The 23316-nt window shown below is 37.0% G+C and overlaps 2 protein-coding genes across 3 annotated transcripts in view; both read right to left on the bottom strand.

The window, feature by feature from the left end:
- Nucleotides 1-1893, bottom strand: part of LOC144452245 (paladin-like) — a 51718-nt gene extending 49825 nt beyond the window's left edge. The window contains exon 1 of the mRNA XM_078143298.1: nt 1787-1893. The gene's annotated coding sequence lies outside the window, so the exon portion shown is untranslated. The remainder of the gene's footprint in view (nt 1-1786) is intronic.
- A 6177-nt stretch (nt 1894-8070) lies between these two features.
- Nucleotides 8071-23316, bottom strand: part of LOC144451931 (uncharacterized) — a 38891-nt gene continuing 23645 nt past the window's right edge. For both annotated transcript variants that reach the window (XM_078142843.1, XM_078142844.1), the window contains exons 7-17: nt 22923-23038; nt 21396-21517; nt 20494-20566; nt 19170-19400; nt 18589-18682; nt 18113-18259; nt 16119-16203; nt 15137-15299; nt 14301-14474; nt 13487-13628; nt 8071-12454 (exon numbers count right to left, since the gene is read on the bottom strand). In XM_078142843.1, the coding sequence (XP_077998969.1) occupies nt 9477-12454; nt 13487-13628; nt 14301-14474; nt 15137-15299; nt 16119-16203; nt 18113-18259; nt 18589-18682; nt 19170-19400; nt 20494-20566; nt 21396-21517; nt 22923-23038 (4325 nt within the window). In that variant the 3' untranslated portion in view covers nt 8071-9476. The remainder of the gene's footprint in view (nt 12455-13486; nt 13629-14300; nt 14475-15136; nt 15300-16118; nt 16204-18112; nt 18260-18588; nt 18683-19169; nt 19401-20493; nt 20567-21395; nt 21518-22922; nt 23039-23316) is intronic.

The following is a 23316-nucleotide window of genomic DNA, read 5'->3' as shown; positions in this document are numbered from 1 at the left end:
TATGTTTATCCGAAACAACTTTCTGTAAAAATGACAATATGCGATCACGTACTTTTGTGTAGAATGAACGATTGTGTTCTCATTTGTATATCATTTGCATGCAGATATACAATAATATTTTCGATACTGCAGTGCAAATTCCACTAGTATATGTGCACACTGGCGCAAGTAATCTCTGGTACATATATAATAACATTCATATAATGACCACACCCATATGCTGTAGTACAGCACTGTAATACAAAGGGTGTGATTTTTTTCTATGTTAATATTTATGTCAAATATGACACAGAAACCATAGATGTTACTGCACCACTAAGATTTAAGTAATTTGTTAGTTCTAAGAAACATTTCCATCCCATCCCACAAAAAAAAAGAGAATAAATTTGTTGCTGTTAAAAGTTTCAAATTTCAGAACATAACTATGAGACAAAGAAATCTGGTAAAATTAAATTTTCATACACTACACAATTAAATTCTGAAAAAATAATGTGAAATTTAATACCAAGTCCTGTCTGTAACTAAATATATTGCAAAAAAAATGTGTTATTTTATGTACAATAAAAAACATTTTACCCTATCTATGTTTTGCAATTTATTGAGTTACAAACAAGGACTTGGTATAGGTTGTTTCACATTGTTATTTTAAGTATAAAAACATAGTAAAGTTGTTTTTATAAACTAAAAATCTAGCATAAATACCAAATTCCCATCCATATGGTCAGTTTAAAACCCAGGGAGGGGGTCCCTTTTGAAGACTAACAAGAAGTTAGTCCCGTGTGCCAATGGAGTAAGTCGGGAATGCAGACAATGTTGGACTCTCCTTGGTTGAAGGACATGGTTAGAATCAAGTCTGCAAGCAGGACTGACAACGTTTGCTTCAATTCCTCGCTGCATCCAATTGCATTGGTCATTCAATCAACAAATTTGCAAGCAAACCATGATAAAACGTCACTTGAATTTACAAAGAGTTCATTAAATGCTATGAATTCCATAAAAGTGAATTGGAAAGCGGTATGTGAGCTCTATGGATCTATGGTATTGGTAGACCTAAAATACCTCCTAAACATGGAAAACGGAAAATGCCTATTACAAATGAACAATTTATGATTTAGCAATAGTATGTACATCAATATAATTTGAATAGAAAATAGTAACACCAATGTGAAAAGGTATGAGACAACAATGTGTCAAAGAAAGAAACTTGTATGCACTTGTATTTTGTAATTCTGTTGTAAGTAAGTTATATTTTGTACAGTCAGTGAAGATATAAAAAAAGAAGTTTTCTTTATTTCTCTATGTATAGTATTGGTAAGCTTGGTGTTTTCCCCGTAAAGTTCGAAGGCGTTGGTTAATTTGATAAAATTATAGATAAAATATTTCTAGTTTAATAGGATACCCTACCAAACTCTAGAGCAGAAGTTCTGACCTTCAATGTGGAACTGTTCAAACACATATAAAACGCGCGCCAGCAGCTGTAGTTGACATGGCGTTCTTCCCTTCAGCACTACATTGTGTCGACAAAATTACATTCACGATACAAAATAACCGGCAGCTAAACTGTGGTTTAAACTGTGATGTGCTATAAAGGCGTTGGAAACTGCGTTGCCTAGTGATTACGAATTGCGTTTCGTGGAAACGACGAGCTTCAGTATTGTGTTATGAGACGTGTACGTACGTGGAATGAATCTCAGTCTCACTCATACATACATACATACAAGCGCCATCTCTTCGATTCCTAAACATTCAACAGTCATCCATCTTCTCCCTACAATATTTTGCTTACCTTAGAACGTTCTCAACTCGACGCAGTCACAAGTCTTCTTTCAATGTTATCCAACCATCCCTGTGATAATCCTGACACACAAATGAATCCGATATGCTGCGATTAGATTTCGTATAATATTAGACGTGCACTAAGTTCGCTACATATCCACCGTACCGCCGTCTGTATGTGCAAGGCTCACAGCGCCCACATACGTACGTACATTCACTTGGCAACATATCTCATGTCTCTGTAAACAGATACAAGAGCCAATCAAAGCAGAGAGAATAAACCTCCCAGTCATAATAATATATGAATTATTCATAACCTTTAATTATAAAATCTTCACGTGTAACGAGGTTTTAATAGTTATGTATACAATATTTTATTATCGAATATATTTAACATAATTGTTTTATGTATGATCAACCGATTACATCTTTCAGTCAGGGATGGAAAGCCAAATAATTACAACAGGTAACATTGAAGCAATGCACTTGCTCCACTCATAGCATTTATATCAAGTGTCCAAGTATACTGTTTCAGTGGTTTATATGCCTAGCATGTGGACTTTCTAATGTGGTCAATTAGCAAATGAAACAGTATACTTTTACACTTTATATGGATGTTATAAATGTCTAAGCTTATGGTAAATACAGAAAACGCTTTGGTTTTATGGGTTGTAAGAGGTGGGTACGGTTGGTAATCGTGTAGGCTTATATACAATACGTATGATGTGTAATATCGGATGTTCTTCCGATACAATACGACACCCGACCGAACATCGCTATCGTGGATCGTATCGGAAGAAAGCCTGAACGTCTAGCAACCCATTTACAACACAGCCATACAAAGAAACGTGACAAAACACCTCGTTTATTGAGCTTCGTTTCATTAACGTTTATTTTATATAATCTAATTGGGTATCGTTTAGCGGCTACGGTTAATCACACGTTGTCAGCAGAGATGGAAAGTTGGTTGTCATGATGACATGATGTAGGCTAGAGATGTGTTTGATCACAAATACGCGAAAAATGAACGTCGCGAAAGTGCCACAAGATACCAAATCGCTAAAAAATACACACTCCGAAAATATAGCGGTTTACAGTATACACACACTATCGGAGGTAGATGTTGCTGAGGAGGCACACAGTCCATGCCCTTAAAGTAAAACACTTTCTCTATTTGCTGCACTCATTTATATTGTTCAAGTGTAAAAATCTACTCTTTCAAAGCCTAATACTAGTATGTGGCCAGATATTGTTACATTGAGTGATACCACATACTGTAATATGTATTGGGCTGATGACCACACAAATGAAGTCACGATACTTCACACTTCATATCGGTGTTCTAAGCTAGTCATGCAAATGTTTTATTTGGGTATTACGAGCACAGGAGACTCAGGCTTAGTTATGATTACGAAAACAAACAAACAATAAATAAATAAATACTGACAAGCATCAACAAGAGAGTAATTACAAATCATTATCAACTACAAGAATTACTATATGTTTTCCTATATGCGAAATTGTCACAATTGTACACACCATCTCTTGTTGATACTTGTCAGTATTTATTTATTTATTTATTTATTTATTTATTTATTTATTTATTCATTTATCGTTTGTTTGTTTGTTTGTTTGTTTGTTTGTTTGTTTGTTTATTTATTTATTTGTTTGTTTGTTTGTTTGTTTGTTTGTTTTCGTAAATATAACTAAGCCTGAGTGCCCTGTGTTACGAGTTGTAAAGATAAATAGAGATCCACTTACATTTGTATAAATGCTATAAAACATACAAATATCCGGGCCTTCATTTCACTTACAACCGACCAAGAAATGTCATTTGATAGGGCTTAGGCAACGCCGGGCGGATGACACACTTTTTACATAAACTAGTTTAGTCCTGCTTGCAGACGATGCACAAGAAGGACGGGACGACTTATTCCATCTGCAATTTCCTTACTTCGCCAATGTCTTTCTCTTCAAAGTTGACAATTTCGATATATAATTATCTAGATTGACCACACTATTTGTTTTCACCCAAGACAAGGAAAACACCTCGCCGGGTCACTTTGTCCCATTTTAATCACTTTAGTCTGTGCTAAACCACAAACTCAGCGTTCTAAGATTATCTTAAATTAGCCAATAACGATCAAACAAAAAATAAATGAAAAGTCTGAAATCTAAAGAATAGTAGGCTAAGAAAATAGCAATAAAATTTAACATCTGTTCGTTCTCATGCCGGTCTTCGACGCCGCTTTTAAAATCGTGCTGGTCTCGTGTCACTCTAATTCTGACTATAATTTATCGCCTCCAGCTTTCTGGAACTGGACTCTGTTAGTAATAATGTTTCCCCTTTCACGAAATTATTAATTTTGAAGTATGTAAAGTAAGATGTTAGGAATATAATGTTTCTATCAAACTATATGTTGTTACACATCTTTATAATTAGCAAAATAGATAATTTGTATGAACTAGATCCATTGGAATCGGACTCCAGCCGAGTGGGAATGATGCTCTCATTTTTCCTCTACCGTATACGCGTAAGCCTTTGGTTGGTAGGGGAATTGAAAAACTAGAGCACAACTGATTGGATTCTACTAGGCTAGTTCGTATGTGGGATTACAGGACTCGACTTACCCTGTTTTTAGAGCGGATTATATTTTGTCCTAAAAGAATTCTGAAATATTTACATACATAACCTAAAACACGAAGTGCAATGAAACAATAATCCAACGTCGTCTTAACTTTACCGAACGTACACGGATCGCGGACACACATACGTATGTAAACATCGAACGCGTAGTACATATCGAGTTCTAAAAACTGCCATGTTTTAATACTATTTCATCAACAACAAATAATATTTAAAGATAAATTACAAAAAAAGTAAAGACGACAGTTGAGAGTCTAGACTCGACGAGGTCTCTAGGCCTATAATAATTCTAAAATGACAGAAGGTTCATTGAACTGATTCTTCTGAGTGCGAGTCGTTAAATATACTGAGAAAATATTACAAATGTTCAACATCAATAACGTCATGAAAGTTCACACGTGTGTGAAATGAGGTGTGTTATTCAGTTATGTAACATCCTCAACGGTAAACGACCGAAGGGTCAATGAACGTAGGAAGGCTGATTGCCCTTGTACCCGTTTTGGGGAACTTTTCTAGGTGAAAAACTTCATGTCATAAGCAGTTATAATTCGTAGCGATTTTATTATCGATGTCATTACCATGGGGATAAATGAACCCGAAACAGTTGCCCCCCCCCCCGGCCCCCTCCCGTCCCCTCATTTCCTACACACGTCTATTTTTACGACAGGAACAAACCATAACAACGCCTCATCTAACAGAAACAAACGAACACGTGAGAATACCATCATCAACGTTGAGGGCATCATAAAGGTTAGTGCAGTGGTCGATACTGTAACAGCGTCACTCGCAAAATCCAAATCCGGTGGATCTCTACCACAATCTAATCAATTAGCCAGTCTTATTGGCAACTTTTCCACACAGCATGCCCAATTTCATATAAATAAATAAATACAATTTTTTAAATATCCTAGCACCTTCGTCCAACATCCATAATAACTTCTTGGTTGCAAATACAACAGTTTGTAATACCAATGGCACCATTTGTAGTATCACAAGAAAAATGTGACTATCAACTTCAGTTATTTGTGCCTAGATATCAGTATGTTGTTATACGAATAATATTTGGTTACGTCTCGTTGTGTTGTGACAACTGGTACGTGTAAGCTTATTTATCTAATATCATACCAGACTACCCCAGCATGGCTGAGTAGAACATAGGGAGCCCAGAAACCATGTTACAAAACAAACAAACAAGCAAGCAAGCAAACAAACAAACAAAGCAAAAAACCAACCAACCAACCAACCAACCAACAAACAAACAAACAAACAAACAAACAAACAAACACACTATGCATGAGTAAATGGAATATTAGTATATACATGTGTATGTGTGTATATAGGCCTGGCCTGTATACTATTGAAATAATACATCGGTATTATGTTTCTATACATACTCATCCATACAAACAACACAACAAGGCCAAGAAAGTGGTTGATTCAGTGAGTAAGGGTAAATTATATGTACCCGACATTTTTTTTGCCACTAGATCATTAGTTTTTTGGGGGGTTGAAAAGGTGATGCATGAGCCTACAGCCCTATCCAGTCACACCCCTAAATATACGATGGAGCGCGAACATTATGTCATTTACTTTATGAGGTTTCATTATGGACAGGTGACAGCTTAGACGTCATCGGTGCGGGCTTATCAGTCTGCTGTAGATGTAATACTAGTAGTTTTTGGAAAGAGAGAGTAGACCGCGCCCACAACGGCTGATTTGTCAGTCTATTGACAGTTCTGTGAAGCTGTGTGCCTGCCTTTAAACCTGGACAAGCTGCAACTGGGACATTTTTTTCATCATATAACCAAAGATGTATTCACTACTTTTCTGTCTTGAGCATATTTTTTGTCCGTACTTTTGGCAGACAACAATCCTCCATCCCCCCGAAATAAAATGGTGTACCCCTTACGCGAATGGGTTGTATACACTGCTGCTTCGCGACTCAGTTGATTACGTGTATTTACGGGAGTTACTTCTTTTATAAATTTTAGACTTTCAGGTTTGGGCCCTTCGACTGATACTCCAGGACAGGGTCCCAAACAAGTTTCTTATTTGAATAATGGTAAGTCGTGAGGTCAGTGTGAGCTCTTACACCTGCTTCTATTCATAACATTACATGTACACGTACGTACCTCACTACCTGCTTCCACTTCTGCAGCTGCCGAGTCGAGAACCGTGCATGCCTTGACCACAGTAGTAGTATAGTAGACGGTGATTTGTACAAATACGCGATAACTCGGCTGTTTCAAAATTTCTTTCATAATTTCCCATAAACTTTTTCCTCTGACAATCAGCCGACAGTTCTATCACTGCAACTTTCGGAGCAGACGACAAACATTGAACATATGGAGGGGAAGTTGTTTGTAAACATCAAAACTTGGACGCGTGCCAACACTTTTCATTATCACAGTTTTAGACATGCTGGAGGTGCTAGTTTGAAGTCTAGACCAATCAGATCTCTCAATTTGCGCCATCACCATACTGGATAGGTATTTTAGACGTGCAAGTCTGATGTCTAGACCAATCAGATCTGTCGATTTGGACAGGTATTTTAGACGAGCCCGTCTGATGTCTAGACCAATCGGATCTCTCCATTTGCGCCAACAATATACTGGATGGACAGGTATAATATAAAATAGCTATAAACTTTCTGAGAGGCATCGATTTGGCACATTTTGAAAATAAGAGAGAGATTAAAAGGGCTGTTGATGGAATGAGTGAGCTATGTGGGGGTGGTGTGTGTGTGTGTGTGTGTGTATTCTCCCTTTGACCTTGATATTACCTTAATATCAAGGTCAAAGGGAGAATACACACACACACACCACCCCCACATAGCTCACTCATTCCATCAACAGCCCTATTAATCTCTCTCAAAACCAGATTTAAACATACAAATGCAGATTTTTTTTTTTTCCATGTTCCACAGAGGCACTGCACTTTGTTTTGTATGCGAGAATAAATGCAAATGTGCTGGTTACTTAACATTATGGATACAAGTTGGGTTGACCAATTCTCATTACTCAAATAATAGCTACTATCAACCTTTTGAGTGTCATAAACAATGATAAACTCATCACTATATGAAGTTTGTGAAAGTAGGATTTTTGTTTTCTTTTAGATACAAAACTGTAGTTGGGAACAAGTTTGGTTGTATGCTGAATAACAATTTCGGACTATAATGACACAATATGTACAAAAGTAAATGTTGTCATCATACACAGCCTGTCAAAACAAACTGTGTCCGGTGTCTGAGATACAAACTGTAGTTCAATAGAAAGATGTTTTCTGGTATCTTTTTAAACTCAAAATATACATGAAACAGGGCTGGCAGAATGTTTTGACTAGCTAAGGATGCACCAAATTTAGGTTGAAAAATAATATCCTTTTCAAAGGTTAGAGTACTCGGCTATCATAGCCCTCATTTCTGGTCCAAATCTATCTGCCCCTAGTGGCCAAACAGTACAATCTTTTGTTTTTATCAGAAAATCATACGACATTAACCATAAAGTGTCAAAAATAAATTGTTGCCATAGAGGACTCATATCAAGAAATGTGTCCTATGTTGTCTGGTAATGTGCAGTGCATTCTGGGAATCAGGAAAGTGACTGATCAGAATGTCAATGTCTTGCATTTTAAGAATGTATATAATTTATTTCAATAAACAATATGTTTACAAGGCAGATGACAGCACTGGTGTTTTTTTTTCTGGCTTAAAGACAAAAGAAAAAAATAGTTGACTAACTATCAAAACATAACTCCATTAGTCAATAGATATGGATGGCAATCTTTTAGACTGGTGAGTGGAATCCCTATAATAACTTTTTTTCATGTTTTGTAAATTTAACCTTGAATTTTATGTTGTATTCAGAACTTGAATTTTGAATGTCTATTTGTATAAATATTGAGTATAACCCTTCCTCTCATATATTATGCAGATTACATATTTGCATATTTTAAATGAATGTCATGTTGTACATCATGCGATACAGTAATCCTGAAACATACTACAAAATTTATGCAAATAGACCTCATTAATATGCATGGAATCCAGACAAATACTGATAAAAAGTGGAAATTAGTTTTAGGTTTCCTAAACTCTTTATATATGCAAATCATGTTTTTACATGTTATGTATAATGGATTTTTCTTTATTTAGCTGGCAGTTTAGGGGACTCACAAGAAGAGAAAAATGTGATAAATTAAAAAAAAAACAATTCCAATTTAACATTAAATTTAAAATGTATGCATCATCCACTGAAATCTATAATACTTTTCCAGAAAAATAAATTTTACACAGCATCTTGGATGACTACATATTACTTTGCAGTCCTTGAAAGGGCCGGGGGAGTAGGAGAACAAACTTAATTTACAGCAGGGAGGCAGGGAAACTGTGTACAAAACGGGATAGACCTACACTAGAGTATTAGAGGAACAGCTCTGCTGTGATTTGAAACCTGGAGTACACATAAAAAGTATCAGAAAAAATGCTGAAATCACAAAATACAGGACACAGGAGATGAACATCACAAATCTATAAAATTCAAAATTTTTCAGAAATGAAACTACTGACACACTAAAAATATTTGTATTTTGTATCCACATCACAGTTACAACACTTATATACAGGAATAAGGCTAGGAATTCTTGCACCACAAAATATGGTCAAATATTCTGCAAAATTTATCTACAGGATCTGACAAAGCAGAATGTATACTTCAATGTTTTTGTGACTTTTTTTTTTCTGTTTTTGGTCTCAACTTAAAAATGATACACAACCTATGTGCTAGCAGTAGCACTCTTACAACAAAGCTACTGTTTGTCTCATCAAAAAGATTTTTTTTAAAATATGACACAAGATGAGAGATAACAAAGATTGAAATATACATCAAGAAAAAACACATCTTTCAATGCCCACAGACTATGTGGGCAACTGTACTAGTCATTACTGTCTCTCAATTCAGCTCTGTCAATCAGAAAGTGAGAAATAAATAATAATATAGTAGTTTTTCACATGTTGATAGTAATAAAATGAATTTCTGTAAGTGTCTATTTTTCACCGTCGCATCACAGCTTGACTGCCCATCTGATGATTCATTAGAGTGTAATTTGGATAAACTGTCCTGTTGCCATAGTGATTTGTGTTTTGAAGAGGCTGCTGTGGATGCATGTTGACAACGTTCATTGGCATGGCAACGGGAGGTTGCTCAATGTATCCTGTGTTGCTATGGTAACTATTATTCATCATAGGCTGGTGATGCATTTGATACCCATTGACAGAATTCATATGGTTGTAATTCGGGAGATAGCTGTACGTGTTCGGATTCCTGTTAGTCTGTTGTCTATGTTGTGCTGGGGGAGGAGGAGGTGGCACAGGCCTTGACTGTGGATGTTTGTAATGATGGATGGTATGTGAACTCTGTCTCTGTGGATACTGTGATGGTTGCGAGTGTGGACGATTAGGTGCTTGCATGGTGGTGAACTGTGGTGGCGCACTACCAACACGCTGCTGCTGTTGTTGCTGCTGCTGATGTTGTTGTTGCTGTTGTTGTTGCATAATGTTCTTGGATTGGTGTTGATTCATGACTGGTTGTGGTGTCAGCGATGGTTTTGGGTGTTGCATGCTTCCTTGCATGGACTGCATTGGTGCATTTGGGGCATGCATAACCATTCCATGGACACTATTTTGCATCTGTAGTTGTAAATGTGGTGGTCTTTGCTGCAGTGGTGGTGTCTGGGTCATTGGTGGCGTCATGTTCCTTTGCAATGCTGGTGGTGGTGTCATGTTGGGTGGTGGCGTTAAGTTTGGTGGCGGCGTGAGGTTTGGATGGCCATGTGGTGACTGAGGTATTTTCATGTCATTGTCTTGCAAGATGCCGTTAGTTAACTGTTGTAACTTTGCCAGGCTGCAGCTAGTACTAGTTTGAGGTTCAATGGGTGCTGGCCTTGGACTAGTACTGTACATCATGGTGTTATTGGAACTGTTGTCGTTTGGTGGCATAGGCAGTGCTTCACTGTACACCACTTGGGGACTGCTAACTTGTACTTGTTGGTTATTTGAATGGGGAGTCTGCAGCTGTATTTGTGGACTGGTTGAATTTGGCATAGGACTTTGCATTCCTGCATTAGGCATTGGACTCTGCATGGCTGAATTCTGCATTGGACTTTGTATAGTTGTGTTTGACATCGGACTATGCATGGTTGAGTTAGGCAATGGACTTTGCATGGTGGAGTTAGGCAATGGACTTTGCATGGTGGAGTTAGGCATTGGACTTTGCATACTACCAGATGGCATTGGGCTTTGCATACTTGAGTTAGGCATTGGACTAGAATTTGGCATTGGGCTTTGCATGCTTGTATTCAACATTGGACTTGGCATTGCTGTGCTTGACATCGGACTCTGCATTTGCACTTGAGAACTACCTCCATGAGGACTATGCATCTGCATCTGTGGACTTCCAGCATGAGGACTATGCATTGCTAACTGCGGACTAGTAGCATGTGGACTATTCATTTGCATTTGAGGACTTGGTGCATGGGGACTACTCATCTGCATTTGTGGACTCATCGGTACTTGTGGACTGCTGCCATGATGCAAAGGTGGTGGGGCTGCCCCTCTAGTTGCATGCAACTGTGTTGTACCAAGACTAACCTGAGGAGGGTTGACTGGGTTGTTTTCAAGTGGAGATGATGTCTCTGCAGGCAGGGTAATATCAGCAATCTCCACACAAGTTTTGACTGGACTCTGTGCAATTTCCATGCAAGGTTTGACTGGACTGTGAGTAGGATTACTGCAGGATAAAAACTGAGTTGTCACCATGTCACAATCAGGGGCTGCTATACTGTCACTTAGATGACTCTCAGCTTCAGTATGATAGTTACCTTCCTCTGACGGTGGATGAAACGCATCGTCTGTCTCATCATCACCCTCCTCATTCTGAAGTTCATCATTTTCTGCAACTTCTTCAGCCAAGCCTTCAGCAGCCTGTAAGTTACTCACGGCTTCACAATTCTCTTGAGTTTCCTCCACAGATGGCTCACGAAAGCCACGAAAATTCCCACTGTCTGCATCCTTTGGTACTGCCTCCATTGGTACCTCTTCTTCAAGTTCTGGCATATCCAAGTCCTCTGCATTCTCATCAACCTCATTATCTTCCACCACACCATCATCATCATCATCATTGTCATCATCATCACCATCATCTTCACTGCAATCTTTACAACTATTATTACCACCATCAGTATCACCATTACATTTGTCTTCACAGTTCACATTTAAGCTATCTCCTTGTTCCTGATCTTTGAGATCGACTGTTTCTTCTTTCTCTCCCACCTCCTCCTCCCCTACCCCGTTTTTTGGATGCACATCTGATTTTGCATCATCATCTTTTTCCTCCTCTTTCTCAGCTTCTTGATTCTCCTCTTTCCTCTTAGTAATCTCTTCCTCTTCCTCCATCTTCTTCTCTCCGTTATGATCCTCTGACTTCTCTTCCTCAGAATCACTATCATCTGAGTCTTTCTCATCATTCTCCATTATGGAATTTTCTTCATTTTCCTTAGATTTTTCCTCCTTATTTTCAATTACCATGGAATCATCCTGTTCTTCTGCTTTTTCTTTGTTCTCTTGAGGCTCATCTGTCTCTGCAAAATCATCATTTTTGGGATCAGAGCCTTCACTTTCAGGAAGTGATTGTGATTCACTTGTCATCTTCTCCCTGTGTTCAATTGAAAGTTTTCTCTTTGGAGGACGTCCACATCTTTTCGGTGGCCTTTTTGTGTAAGAGCCCCTCTTGACCCCCTTTGGCCACCCACGTTTACGTTTTACGGGAGTCATGGGCTCGTCGTTTTTTGGTATTGATGGCTCTTCTTCATTTTCTTTTGCATGATCATCAGCAATGACATTCTGTTCTGGTTCAGCAGTCTCTGTACTTGGAGCTGTCTTGTCATCCACTTCATTCTTATCATCATTTTTGATGGATTCTGTTTTCTCCTTAATCTCATCTTTCTCTGCACCCTGCTTGTCACCATTCTCAACTACAAAGCAAAGAAATAGTACAGATTACAACATTGTACAGTTATGAAATCCAACTAAGTAAAGCTAAGGAAAACTTGTATCAAAATTTACATTATTGTAATCATTCCAATACATCTACAATATAAAATACAATTCTTGGTACCTGCAATAGCATTTTATTTCATGCTAGAGGGTCAAAATAGAACAAGAATGTTGACTTGATCTCTCACTCACATAAAGTACTGCATGTAAAGCGCATGGAGTGAAAATTATGGTGTTGACCAAGAAATTGAATGTTAATTATTTTTATGATGCGCCTATGCAGTAATATTCTATTTCAGGTAGCGAGAATTAATAGTGCTATGTATATCTTGTACCATGCACAGGCTAAGTTGAACAAAAAATATGGAAGTTATACCCTGGTTGTTTTACATCACAACAACATGTGTCTACGTCACTGATTCTGCCATGTTTGAAATACGAGTCAAAACATTCATAATTGCCATTACTTTTCCCTATTTCTCTTTGATATTACTGGCGCTGGTTTAAATATGTAATTCTCCAATATTTATCTTCATTCAGCCCAAAAATACTTGTGATCTAAGGATTTTGTCACTGAGTCTAGCGACTCGTAGTGAAAAAGCCCCCTTAAGTCAGTCATATTTTCATTGGCTGAACGAAGACAAATATTGGGGAATAACATCTAATTATATGTTCATCATTTGTGTTCATAATATTCAATAAGTTTTCACAAGGCTCTCTTTGCTGAAACATTGTGATAGTATATGTAATTTTATGTATCAGTGAAGTTGTGGTATTTTCAGCTCTGGACAAAGAGGGCGATATTTGTATTCTTTTGAGGATCAGTTCAAGAAACATACAATCAGTTGGATGGGAAAATAGGGCATCCTAAACAGTAGAAAAGAACTTCACAGTAAATATGAAGAAAGCCTGGGAAGGTTCGAGACTGAGTACCACTGAGGACATCAAGTAACACTGCTAAATTTGGCAACCACCTAAATGTGTTTTATATCTTGAATACATTTTCTTACCTGATTGTTTTTCTTTTTCTTTTGTAGCATTTGTTGATGGAATTATAGATGGTTTAGGTTTGGACTTCTTATGCCTCTTTGTTTCAGGTCCCCAGCCAGTCGGTCGCCGCCTCCTTTTCTTGCCACGTTTTTTGGGTACCACCTGGTAACGAGAGTGAATGTTTAACAATGCATGCTACCCATGAGCTGCTACATGCATATACAAAATTATGAATCATAACATACGCTATATAGACGCCACTATGAAAAAATAATTGTGTTCTTCAAAGTATATTCAATATGACACAGGAGTAAGCATCAAAGATGATACAGTTACAGATTGTGCCCCCTCTATGGGGAACACAGTTGGAACTGACTTTATTCTGGCTGCGTTTTTTTTAATCTTAGGGGACCCACACAAATTAGGCACTTCACACCTCTTGAAACCATGCCCATAACATACAGAGGCAAGCTGTGGTGTGAACAAAGAGAAGCTCCTAACATTGTTTGTCTCCCATAATGCCCCACCATAGTACTAGTATACATAAAGCCTCTTCTAATCCAGATTGACCAATTCTTATAACTCTATTCCAAAGAAGTTGCACAATGCAGGATTGATGAAAACGATTTATTTTCAGGGTCACCTAAGCATATTTATTGTTTTTTTTTTGTATCTGACACATCTGCATGCTTTCTATTTTATGAGACATTTTGATGGTCTGAAATATAGTAATAAATAAATAAAAAAGAAACACAGGTAAGATAAAATTAGCCTCAAATTTGATCCCACTTAATGTGCCCTGTCTTTCACTCCATGTCATTGTACAAGACTCACTTTTGGTTGTAGCCCATTTGTAGCATCATCTTGGCTTTCTACAGCTGTTCCTTGTGACTTTTCTTGCGTTGACTCTGTTGATGCTTCTGTCCCTTTTTTATCACTTGTATCCATGGCTACAGCTGCGTCCCTATCTTCCTTCAATCCATCTACAAGTTCTCCCATTTTTTCAACCTAAGAAGATAAAAAGACAACATTTAACTAAATTGAGTTAGGTGTATTTACTGTGTGTAGAGTACACATACAATTGCCCCTCATTAACAAACCAAACTGGAGGATCACATGTATTTGGGCATCAGTGTGCCTTATAAGCCACCTGACATGCCACTGATGCACACAATTTCTAGTGACACACCAAAATTTGGTATTACCCTATATCTTACTATGTGACAACTAACAAGAAATGCCAGTTCTTATCACTTTGACTCACAACAACAAAATTTAGCTTTCATTAGCAGGCACACTGTTGGACATATACTGCAGTTTGTGTATACTAGCATCATCTATCATGACATTACACAATATTGTTACTAATTTCTAAGAACACTGACTGTACATTTCATTAGAGGACCAATAAAATAACATGTCAAAGTATGCTACACTACAAGAATCACACTAAATAATCTAGGAAAAATTTTAAAGTAATGGTTTCCTTTCATTTCAATCCACTTTACAACATTACACTGTACAACAAAGATCAAACTTTTTTTATAAAGTACAGTCTACACAACATTACTATAATTGAACCCGTTGTTATTTGCTTTCCTGTGACTCTGTCACTTAGTGAAAGCATGTAACATAACGCATCCATGTTTATGCAACACAACTACACTTACCTCTCTTTCTGCCTCTTTTTCTTCCTCCATGATTGCGTTGCCACTGACAACCAACGGTGACCACCGGAGACTGTCAGCATCCACATCTATTCGCCTATCTTTGTGTTTCTTTAGTTTAGCCATATGGTCATTAATTACACTGCGACGGATACTCAACACAATCCTGAAATGACAAACAACATATTTTATTTCTCACATTACTCTGTGAAATTCATTTCTACAGCTATCGTGTCTCAAACCATTCACGATCACTTTGGAACAATTACTGTACTTGGCCATCCACAGTAAATTGTCAAGGTCCTCCATGAATGTTCTGTTACAACTATCTGTACTGTAACCTCTTTATCACAACCAACTCAGACAATCGGGTATTCATAAAATATGTGATAACCACAAATAAAGACTGCTATCGACATTACTTATATCCCAAAACACTACCACTATGGAACTCACTACCCCAAGAAGCTTGCTGTGCACCCAACATACAAGCCTTCAAACCTGACTGAATGCTACCAATACTAGGGTTCTTTTGTTTGTATTGCTTCACATATGACCTTAGACTATGTACAGAGCAACCAGTATTGGTGCTTGCACGTCAATGATACAGATACAGAAACATACAGCACCCATACTTCAATGAGAGTGTAGGAATTCTCAACTATGGGTAGTTTGTTGAAAATAAAAGATAACACTTCATCTGATAGACACATTTCTGTACATCAAAGTAAATCAACCCAACCATTACTTTTCACTGAATTCACATTGTGCTAGTGTGTCAGTTTCTAACTAGTCTACAGGCTATCTGTGGCTCTCAATCTCAATATCTCTTTTCACCATCCAAAGCCACATATAGCCTCTAGTTTTTAATTCTATTATAGCATTCACAACATTATTAAAAAGTGGCACCTGAAAAAGCTGGGTTATACTACTAAGTAAATGCATTATTTTGAGTAACTATACAACATATGTAGTTCTTACTTACTTTCCATTGATTCTAGCAACCATGTTAAGATTTTGTAATGTTGCTGCTATGTCATGTGGACACATGCCTGTTGCTCTGCTGATTGCTGTGAAAAAAAAATATACATGGCAATGAAATGAGTAAACAAAGTCACAAATAAAATCACCTCTGATGAGCACCGTGGTTGTTTTAAAAAAAAATACACATAAGGTAATGCACCCATGAATCCTGCTAGGTGAGCAGGAAATATTATACATCAATTCAACTCAAACCTAACTAAGTATTCTAGTACCTCTGTGAAAACAGACTGAAATGATAGTGATATGGAATGCTCATACCTGCATATCTAATATGAAAGTGTGCCCTCAAACATGTGGCATAAATTTTACTTTTTTTTTTTTTACTCTGACAGCAACATAATCATTGCCTGCATATACAACAGGATGTACTCATCACATTGCCACCAACCAGCAAAATTTTGATATTCATAGACAATTACATACAAATTGCATAGCAACAGGTACTGGACATAAATATAACCAAGTACTCCTGCAACAAATATATGACAACTTCCCGTTTTTTTTCATTTCCAACTAGGTTTATTTTCCTTATTGGTTGGGTTGATCACTAGTTGTTAGCTGGTTCATGTCTATTGGTTCTTACTGGATAGTATTTGATGTGCATCGTTGATAAATTTACAGTAATAATCAATTTCTATGTTGATACTGTATCATGTATCAAAGGTATTCATGTACACAGCTCTCACCAGAAGTCTGTCTTTGCGTATCACTAGAGACACGACAACCTCGACTAACAACTACTTCTGAGGTTACCACAAAAGTCAGACTTAATTTCCTGTTTGAAATTGAATTCAGAGGAAATCTACATACTGACATGACTAACGCTACATTTCCATTTAGGCAAGGCTTTCTTTTTTTAACTGGCTATGAATACAGTATCATAAAACATAGAGTTCAAATATTAATGGAAATATGTCATTTCATCATCACAAACTACAGAATGGTGCTCAAGACCAGTTGCTGGTTCATCCAAATGAAAAAAAATAAAGACTAAATTTACATTCTGCAAAGGATACTTCCCTACTTGGCTATGAATGAAATCTGACGTGTAAAAACAGAAAAGCTCTAGTACTTGTGATGTCACTATATTTTTTGTACAAGACTGTTCTTATTTTTTGATATATTTATGTTTTTCTACTTGATGGACCGTGTATGATTACCAAGAAATCAAGTTCTATCAGCACCCTACCAGTTCACAATATGATGACAAACAATGCAAGGGTCTAATAAGTTACTGTAGTAGTACTGTTTACACATGGACATCAAGTCAGTGTACACAATACCATCAATATCTAGTAGACAGGTAATTCTGTTGATTCACACTGTTTACACATGGACATCAAGTCAGTGTACACAGTACCATCAATGGTTTGTACACATGTAACCCAGCTAATCAGAATGATTGAACTGTTTACACATGGACATCAAGTCAGTGTACAAAGTACCATCAACGGCTTGTAGACAGGTAACCCACCTAATCAGAATTGAACTGTTTCCAATAAAAGTTTGATTTATTTTTCAACAGTTAAGAGTTTAGTTTATTTATTTATTAACAACAGATTAATTTTATTAAATAATTAATGAGAAATAAAGTTAGGGAAATCATGATCACAATCACAAACACGAAAATTATGAGAATTGAGGTCTTTATTGGGGACCACTTAAGGTGAAAGTTGATTGCTCTAATAGGAAATACCATGGTGTACACTGGTTTACTATTAACAGTTCCCTATATACATATTGTTTGATGTCACCATATTAGTTGTCACATTGCACAGTAATTATTGCCAGTATTATGTTATATCATTGTGGCAGCCACCCATTAATCTACGGAGAGAGAACAAACTGCAACCTATCACCTCAGGAAATACCTGATAATCAAAGTCCCTCTGGGTACTAATTAGCACTTAGCAGTTGTGTACTGTGAAGTCTTACCTTTGATTGTTATTGTTGAATTGTGATTCTTGTGAAGGTACTCTAGGATAACACTCCTCCAGTAGGAATTATAACTGACTCTCCCAAGGTCTGACAAAGGTTTCTCGGGTGACCCTGGCTGTCCCTCTCGCCGTGATAACAGGTAACCTGTCAACAACAAAAAACACATACTGACTTCATCAAGTGGTTCTCAATCAATCTATACAGATAGCTATTAACAGTATTAAGCATTTATTGATGCGCTTGTTCCCATACGAGCTCCAGGTGCTAATTATTGCCCCTGGCATGGATCTATAGTGGCACAACGGTCCATAGTATTTCCTCAACTCCCAGGGCACACACAATCCATTGCATCCTCTGTGAGTTGTGGGTAATAACCCAAATCAACAACAAGCATAGAATCTAGGCTCCGTTTCCATATATTTCCAAGTAAACCTACATATTGTAGAAATGATAACGTGAAGTATTACACTTACTGAAATCAATAAGAAACCTTCCAAATCCTTTCCTTTGGTAAGGTGGCAGTGTCATAATACAGGAAACATTGTACCTCTGTTGGCAGTGCTTCTCCTGCAAAGTGAATAGTAAATACATAGATATACAGGGAATAACAAATAAAGAAACACTCATCATCGTATGTTTCCCTGACTCCATGACTGTATAATCTTTGAGTTGAAAAACTACACTGACAAACAACTCTACTATTAATGCAGCAATTCTAAGAATGAATAAAACTTGTATATGTAGCAAGATCGTGTCGTGAACGCTTCACACTTATTTCCTTGGTCTAAAAATCATTATATCTTCATCAAATGTTGATCAGCTGTTGAATACAATTACTATGGTCTGAAAAAAAAAAATCAATAGCTAGGAACCTTTTATAGACATTCACACAAAAAAAATACAACCAACACACCCCCACTCCCACCCCCACCCCATCTGTTGATAGCAGGATTGCTAGGTGCACACACAGTGCACAACACACACAGTGCACAGTGATGCAAGACATTCACCCTTGATTTGGGCTAATCAGAAAAATCTCTGAATGTTGACTTACCTTTGAAAAATAGCCGACAAGATGACAACCCTTGTTATCGTTGATAGTAAGTACATAGAATAAGAACGGTTCCACATCATAGTACAAGGTTTTATGGTCTAGGAACAGCTTGGCAAGTAGACACAGATTCTGACAGTATATCTTATTTACATTGCCGTCTACTTCAAACATGGATAGCTCTCCTTTACGATAGATTTCATTTGCAGGTGGATGAAATAAGCCACATTTTGCCTGGACATTCAATGAATAGAACAGAGGGAGAGCATAATATTGTTAGGAAAGATGTACATTTCAGTTCAGCTGGCCATTTACATGTGTCTGTCTCTCTCTCTCTACATCTTTCTTTCTCGAAAAAAAAGCATCATAAGAACAAATGGCACACAGCGTTCATACGTTATGTTCTAAAAAATCATTCGACCCTTACATAAAGTCATGTATAATTAATAAAAACATACTATACTCTGCTGATAGCGGCTTATCTGAAAGAGATCAACGAGCTTGAAAGTACATATCTATTCATCTGAATCATGGCATGGTTTTCCTTTAGGTATGTAAATAGTGTATGTTGTGCATGTCTCACTGGGAAATGCATAGCTTAAGCCCCCTTCCGGCTTGTATGAAATCAGATGTATGCTACGAATGAACAGGCTCCTATAAATTCTAGATAATACATTTTGCACATTGTAAAACATTGACAACTTAAGTTGACAATTTCAGTTCATGAGATTGTAATCCATCTACGACCTTTACTTTACACTTAAGATGGAAATCTGTTGTTGCCAGAGGGAAGGGAACCACGACGTCTACATTAGGTAATAAGGCACAAATAAAAAAAATGTTTGTTTCTGATAACATGCTTTCAGAAAATAGGGTAGGTAGGTCGGGATTTGATTTGATTTTACATTTTATCTTTTTTTCATTACTACAACGCAAAGATAAGATACTCATTGGTCACAATACTTCCATAACAGATGATGAAGTGTAAAAGAAGTAAATGAAGATAATTATGTGATTCAGAAGTAGACAAACACAATATGTAGACTGTGCTGTTATAGGCTGAAATGACATCGTTTCTCTCTGAAATGTGATTTAAAAAAAAGTACCCAAAGATACTTTGGCAAGAAAATCTACAGGGATATAGAAGTAAATTGTCATAATTTTACCTTTTTGCATGTAAAAAATGTTTAGGGTCGGCGGCATAAACTAGGGTCGGTTCGGTTATTAGAAACACACTATTTTTTGTATTTGGCCTAAGGTATGGAAGTAAATCTTGGTGAATACAGAACTATGATTAACTATAGATAGGACTGACATGGAGACTTACCCTATGTCTCTGGAGAATACTCCTACTTTTCATGTACTTCAAGCAGAATTCACACAGGTATAACTTGGGTAACCTGTTATTACAGATAATATTCAAATCACAGAAATCTATGAATATGGTTTGATGTACACTGATACAAAACTACAGAGTTCACACAGGTATAACTTGAGTAATAATAACCTGTTATCATAAATATTTTATAAACATTTAAGTACGCTGACTTATTCATGTCACAGAAAACAATGAACTATAGTTGAATACATATTGATGCAAAAACTGTACAACTTAAAAATGGTATATTAAACCTGTTATCATTAATGACTTACAAACATTAAAGTACACTGACTTGTACAATAGCAGAATTACGGTACTCAAATCACAGTATATTAGTATCAAAGTTAGATGCACACTGAAGTACCAGTACAAAATAACTAGGGGTTAACCACTGAACCCAGACATACAAACAAACAAACACACATACATACATACATACATACATACATACATACATACATACATACATACACACATACATACATACATACATACATACATACATACATACATACATACATACATACATACATACATACATACATACATACATACATACATACATACATACATACATACATACATACATAAATACATACATACATACATACACACACATACATACATACATACATATATACATACATACATACATACATACACACACATACATATATACATACATACATACATACAACTCCATTTGTTTGTTACACCCTTCCTTGCTCTACCTTCTTGGAATATGAAATCTGATGTAGTATGGGATACATTTCAGTTTACATTCAGAGTCCCATGTACATACCGTATCAAAGTGCAAGTAGATTAGAGTGTGATATCTAGTTGCATACCTTGCATACTCTTGTGGGTAAGGTGAGGAGTACCAAGTTTGGATCTCATACCGACCAAATTCAATTGCTCCTGGAGACTTCCCCTGGGGCTCCACAGTCTCAACTTTTTGGGCACCAGTTTTCTGTTGGTATGTAATGAATTTGTTATGACAACATTATTATACACTAGCATAGGGTCCTCAAGAATGGATTCTTGTTCTCTTCTTCATTGATGCCAACTCGTTCAATCGTATAGTTGGGTCCAAAACAAACAAGCTGTCATGGCCAAGCATGTTGATAGTTACACAAGTTTCTTACCAAGTACAGGTACATAACATTGAATACTGTGAACATATTTATTTCATTCTCGGAAGCGAGAGCACATTTTTCCACTGATGCAACGAAAAATGAGCTCTGGCTTAAACCCATCTAGAAATCAAGGCTGCTAGATATGGGTATTAATTATTCATGAATAATGACATCACGATGATCTAACCAATCAATGGATGATCTCATGAAGACTGGTATAATTTCAAAACATAAATGAAGGCATGTATCTATTGTTGATACCCTCACAACATGTACATATACTTGTAGCTCAAGATGAAGTTAAATTTATGCCATTTGAAAGCGTCAACTTTTAGAGACCATCAGTTCTAAATTGCGAAAATATTTAACAGTATGAGTTGTGATTCTAATTTCCGTGTACATATATGAGAGATTGTGATGCCATGGCTCTGCCAATGAAAACAAGTTAATTTGCCTAATGTACAGTTGTTGGCAGGAGTTATTTCCATGGAAAACAAATATTCACATATTCAGACAAAATAAACATGTTCACAGCATCTTACTACAGACACAGACAATCTTCTTAATTGTCTGTGCTACAGATGATCGATAGAGTAATCAGGGAACATGCTAATACTCTTATGACAACATGGTCATGCAACACTGTCATGCACTGTTATCAAACATTACATATCTACTTCAAGGGGAGGGGGTGTCAAGCAAACAATGTATGTGTAAGTTAGACATCCCATGCTGACCCTCTCGAACACCACATATGGAAACAAAGTGATTTCCATTACATCAGTACCCTAGTTCTGATTCTGCCAGGTTCACACAATTCTGTACACAGAATTAGAAACCTTTCTGGGGCAGAGTCAACAAGGAGTAAATGCTCCAATGCTTTATTGTGACTTCATGCAAGGTACTACTAACTAGGTGAAGTAACATGCACTATTTGACCTATGACCATATCAGTAAATCCATCCTGGTTGACACTTCAACTAGTCATGAAGAACGGACTTACTTCAATCAGTCAATTAGCCAAGATCTGATAACTCTAGGTTTACAGTTGTGCCTCCATGGAGAGCTCAGAATTGGGTGGAGACCTTGACAGTTTCCATCTGGCCCACTGAAGGAATCTTACCATAGCAACCGTCTACTAGTCTAGTCTAGTTTTTTGCATGCAAGTTTGGACTGTACGTGCAAGAGAGGGTCTGGAAATCAGGCACTTACACCAAGCTTATATTGTGGCATAATTACCGCTAAGGCTTTCTCCTGTGCTTTCTTGAATAGGTTGACATCATGCTCCGTTACACCACGTGGTAATGATGACGATGACGATGACGACTTGTTCATTGGTGGTGATCCATGCGAACCTGAGGAAATGAAATGGGGTATATCATTGGCCTGAGGAAATGGAAAGCGAGATATGATTGGTCATTGTTGAAGACATCTGACCACATATCATAGGCCTTTCCAACAAACTAAGCCTCCTTTCAATACTGTGTAGGGCAATGAGATAAATAAGTGAAAGTCTTTACAAGAACTGTTGACCTGGGTCACCATCACAGCTCTTGAGACTATTTGTCAAATGTTGGGAGTTATAATACACAATGGTGCGATAGGTCTAAACACTTGTCTAAGAAGCTATGCC

This window comes from Glandiceps talaboti, chromosome 22, assembly GCF_964340395.1.
Source record: "Glandiceps talaboti chromosome 22, keGlaTala1.1, whole genome shotgun sequence".
Classification (NCBI taxonomy): Eukaryota; Metazoa; Hemichordata; class Enteropneusta; family Spengelidae; genus Glandiceps; species Glandiceps talaboti.
This window is presented reverse-complemented; position numbering and strand designations above follow the sequence as displayed.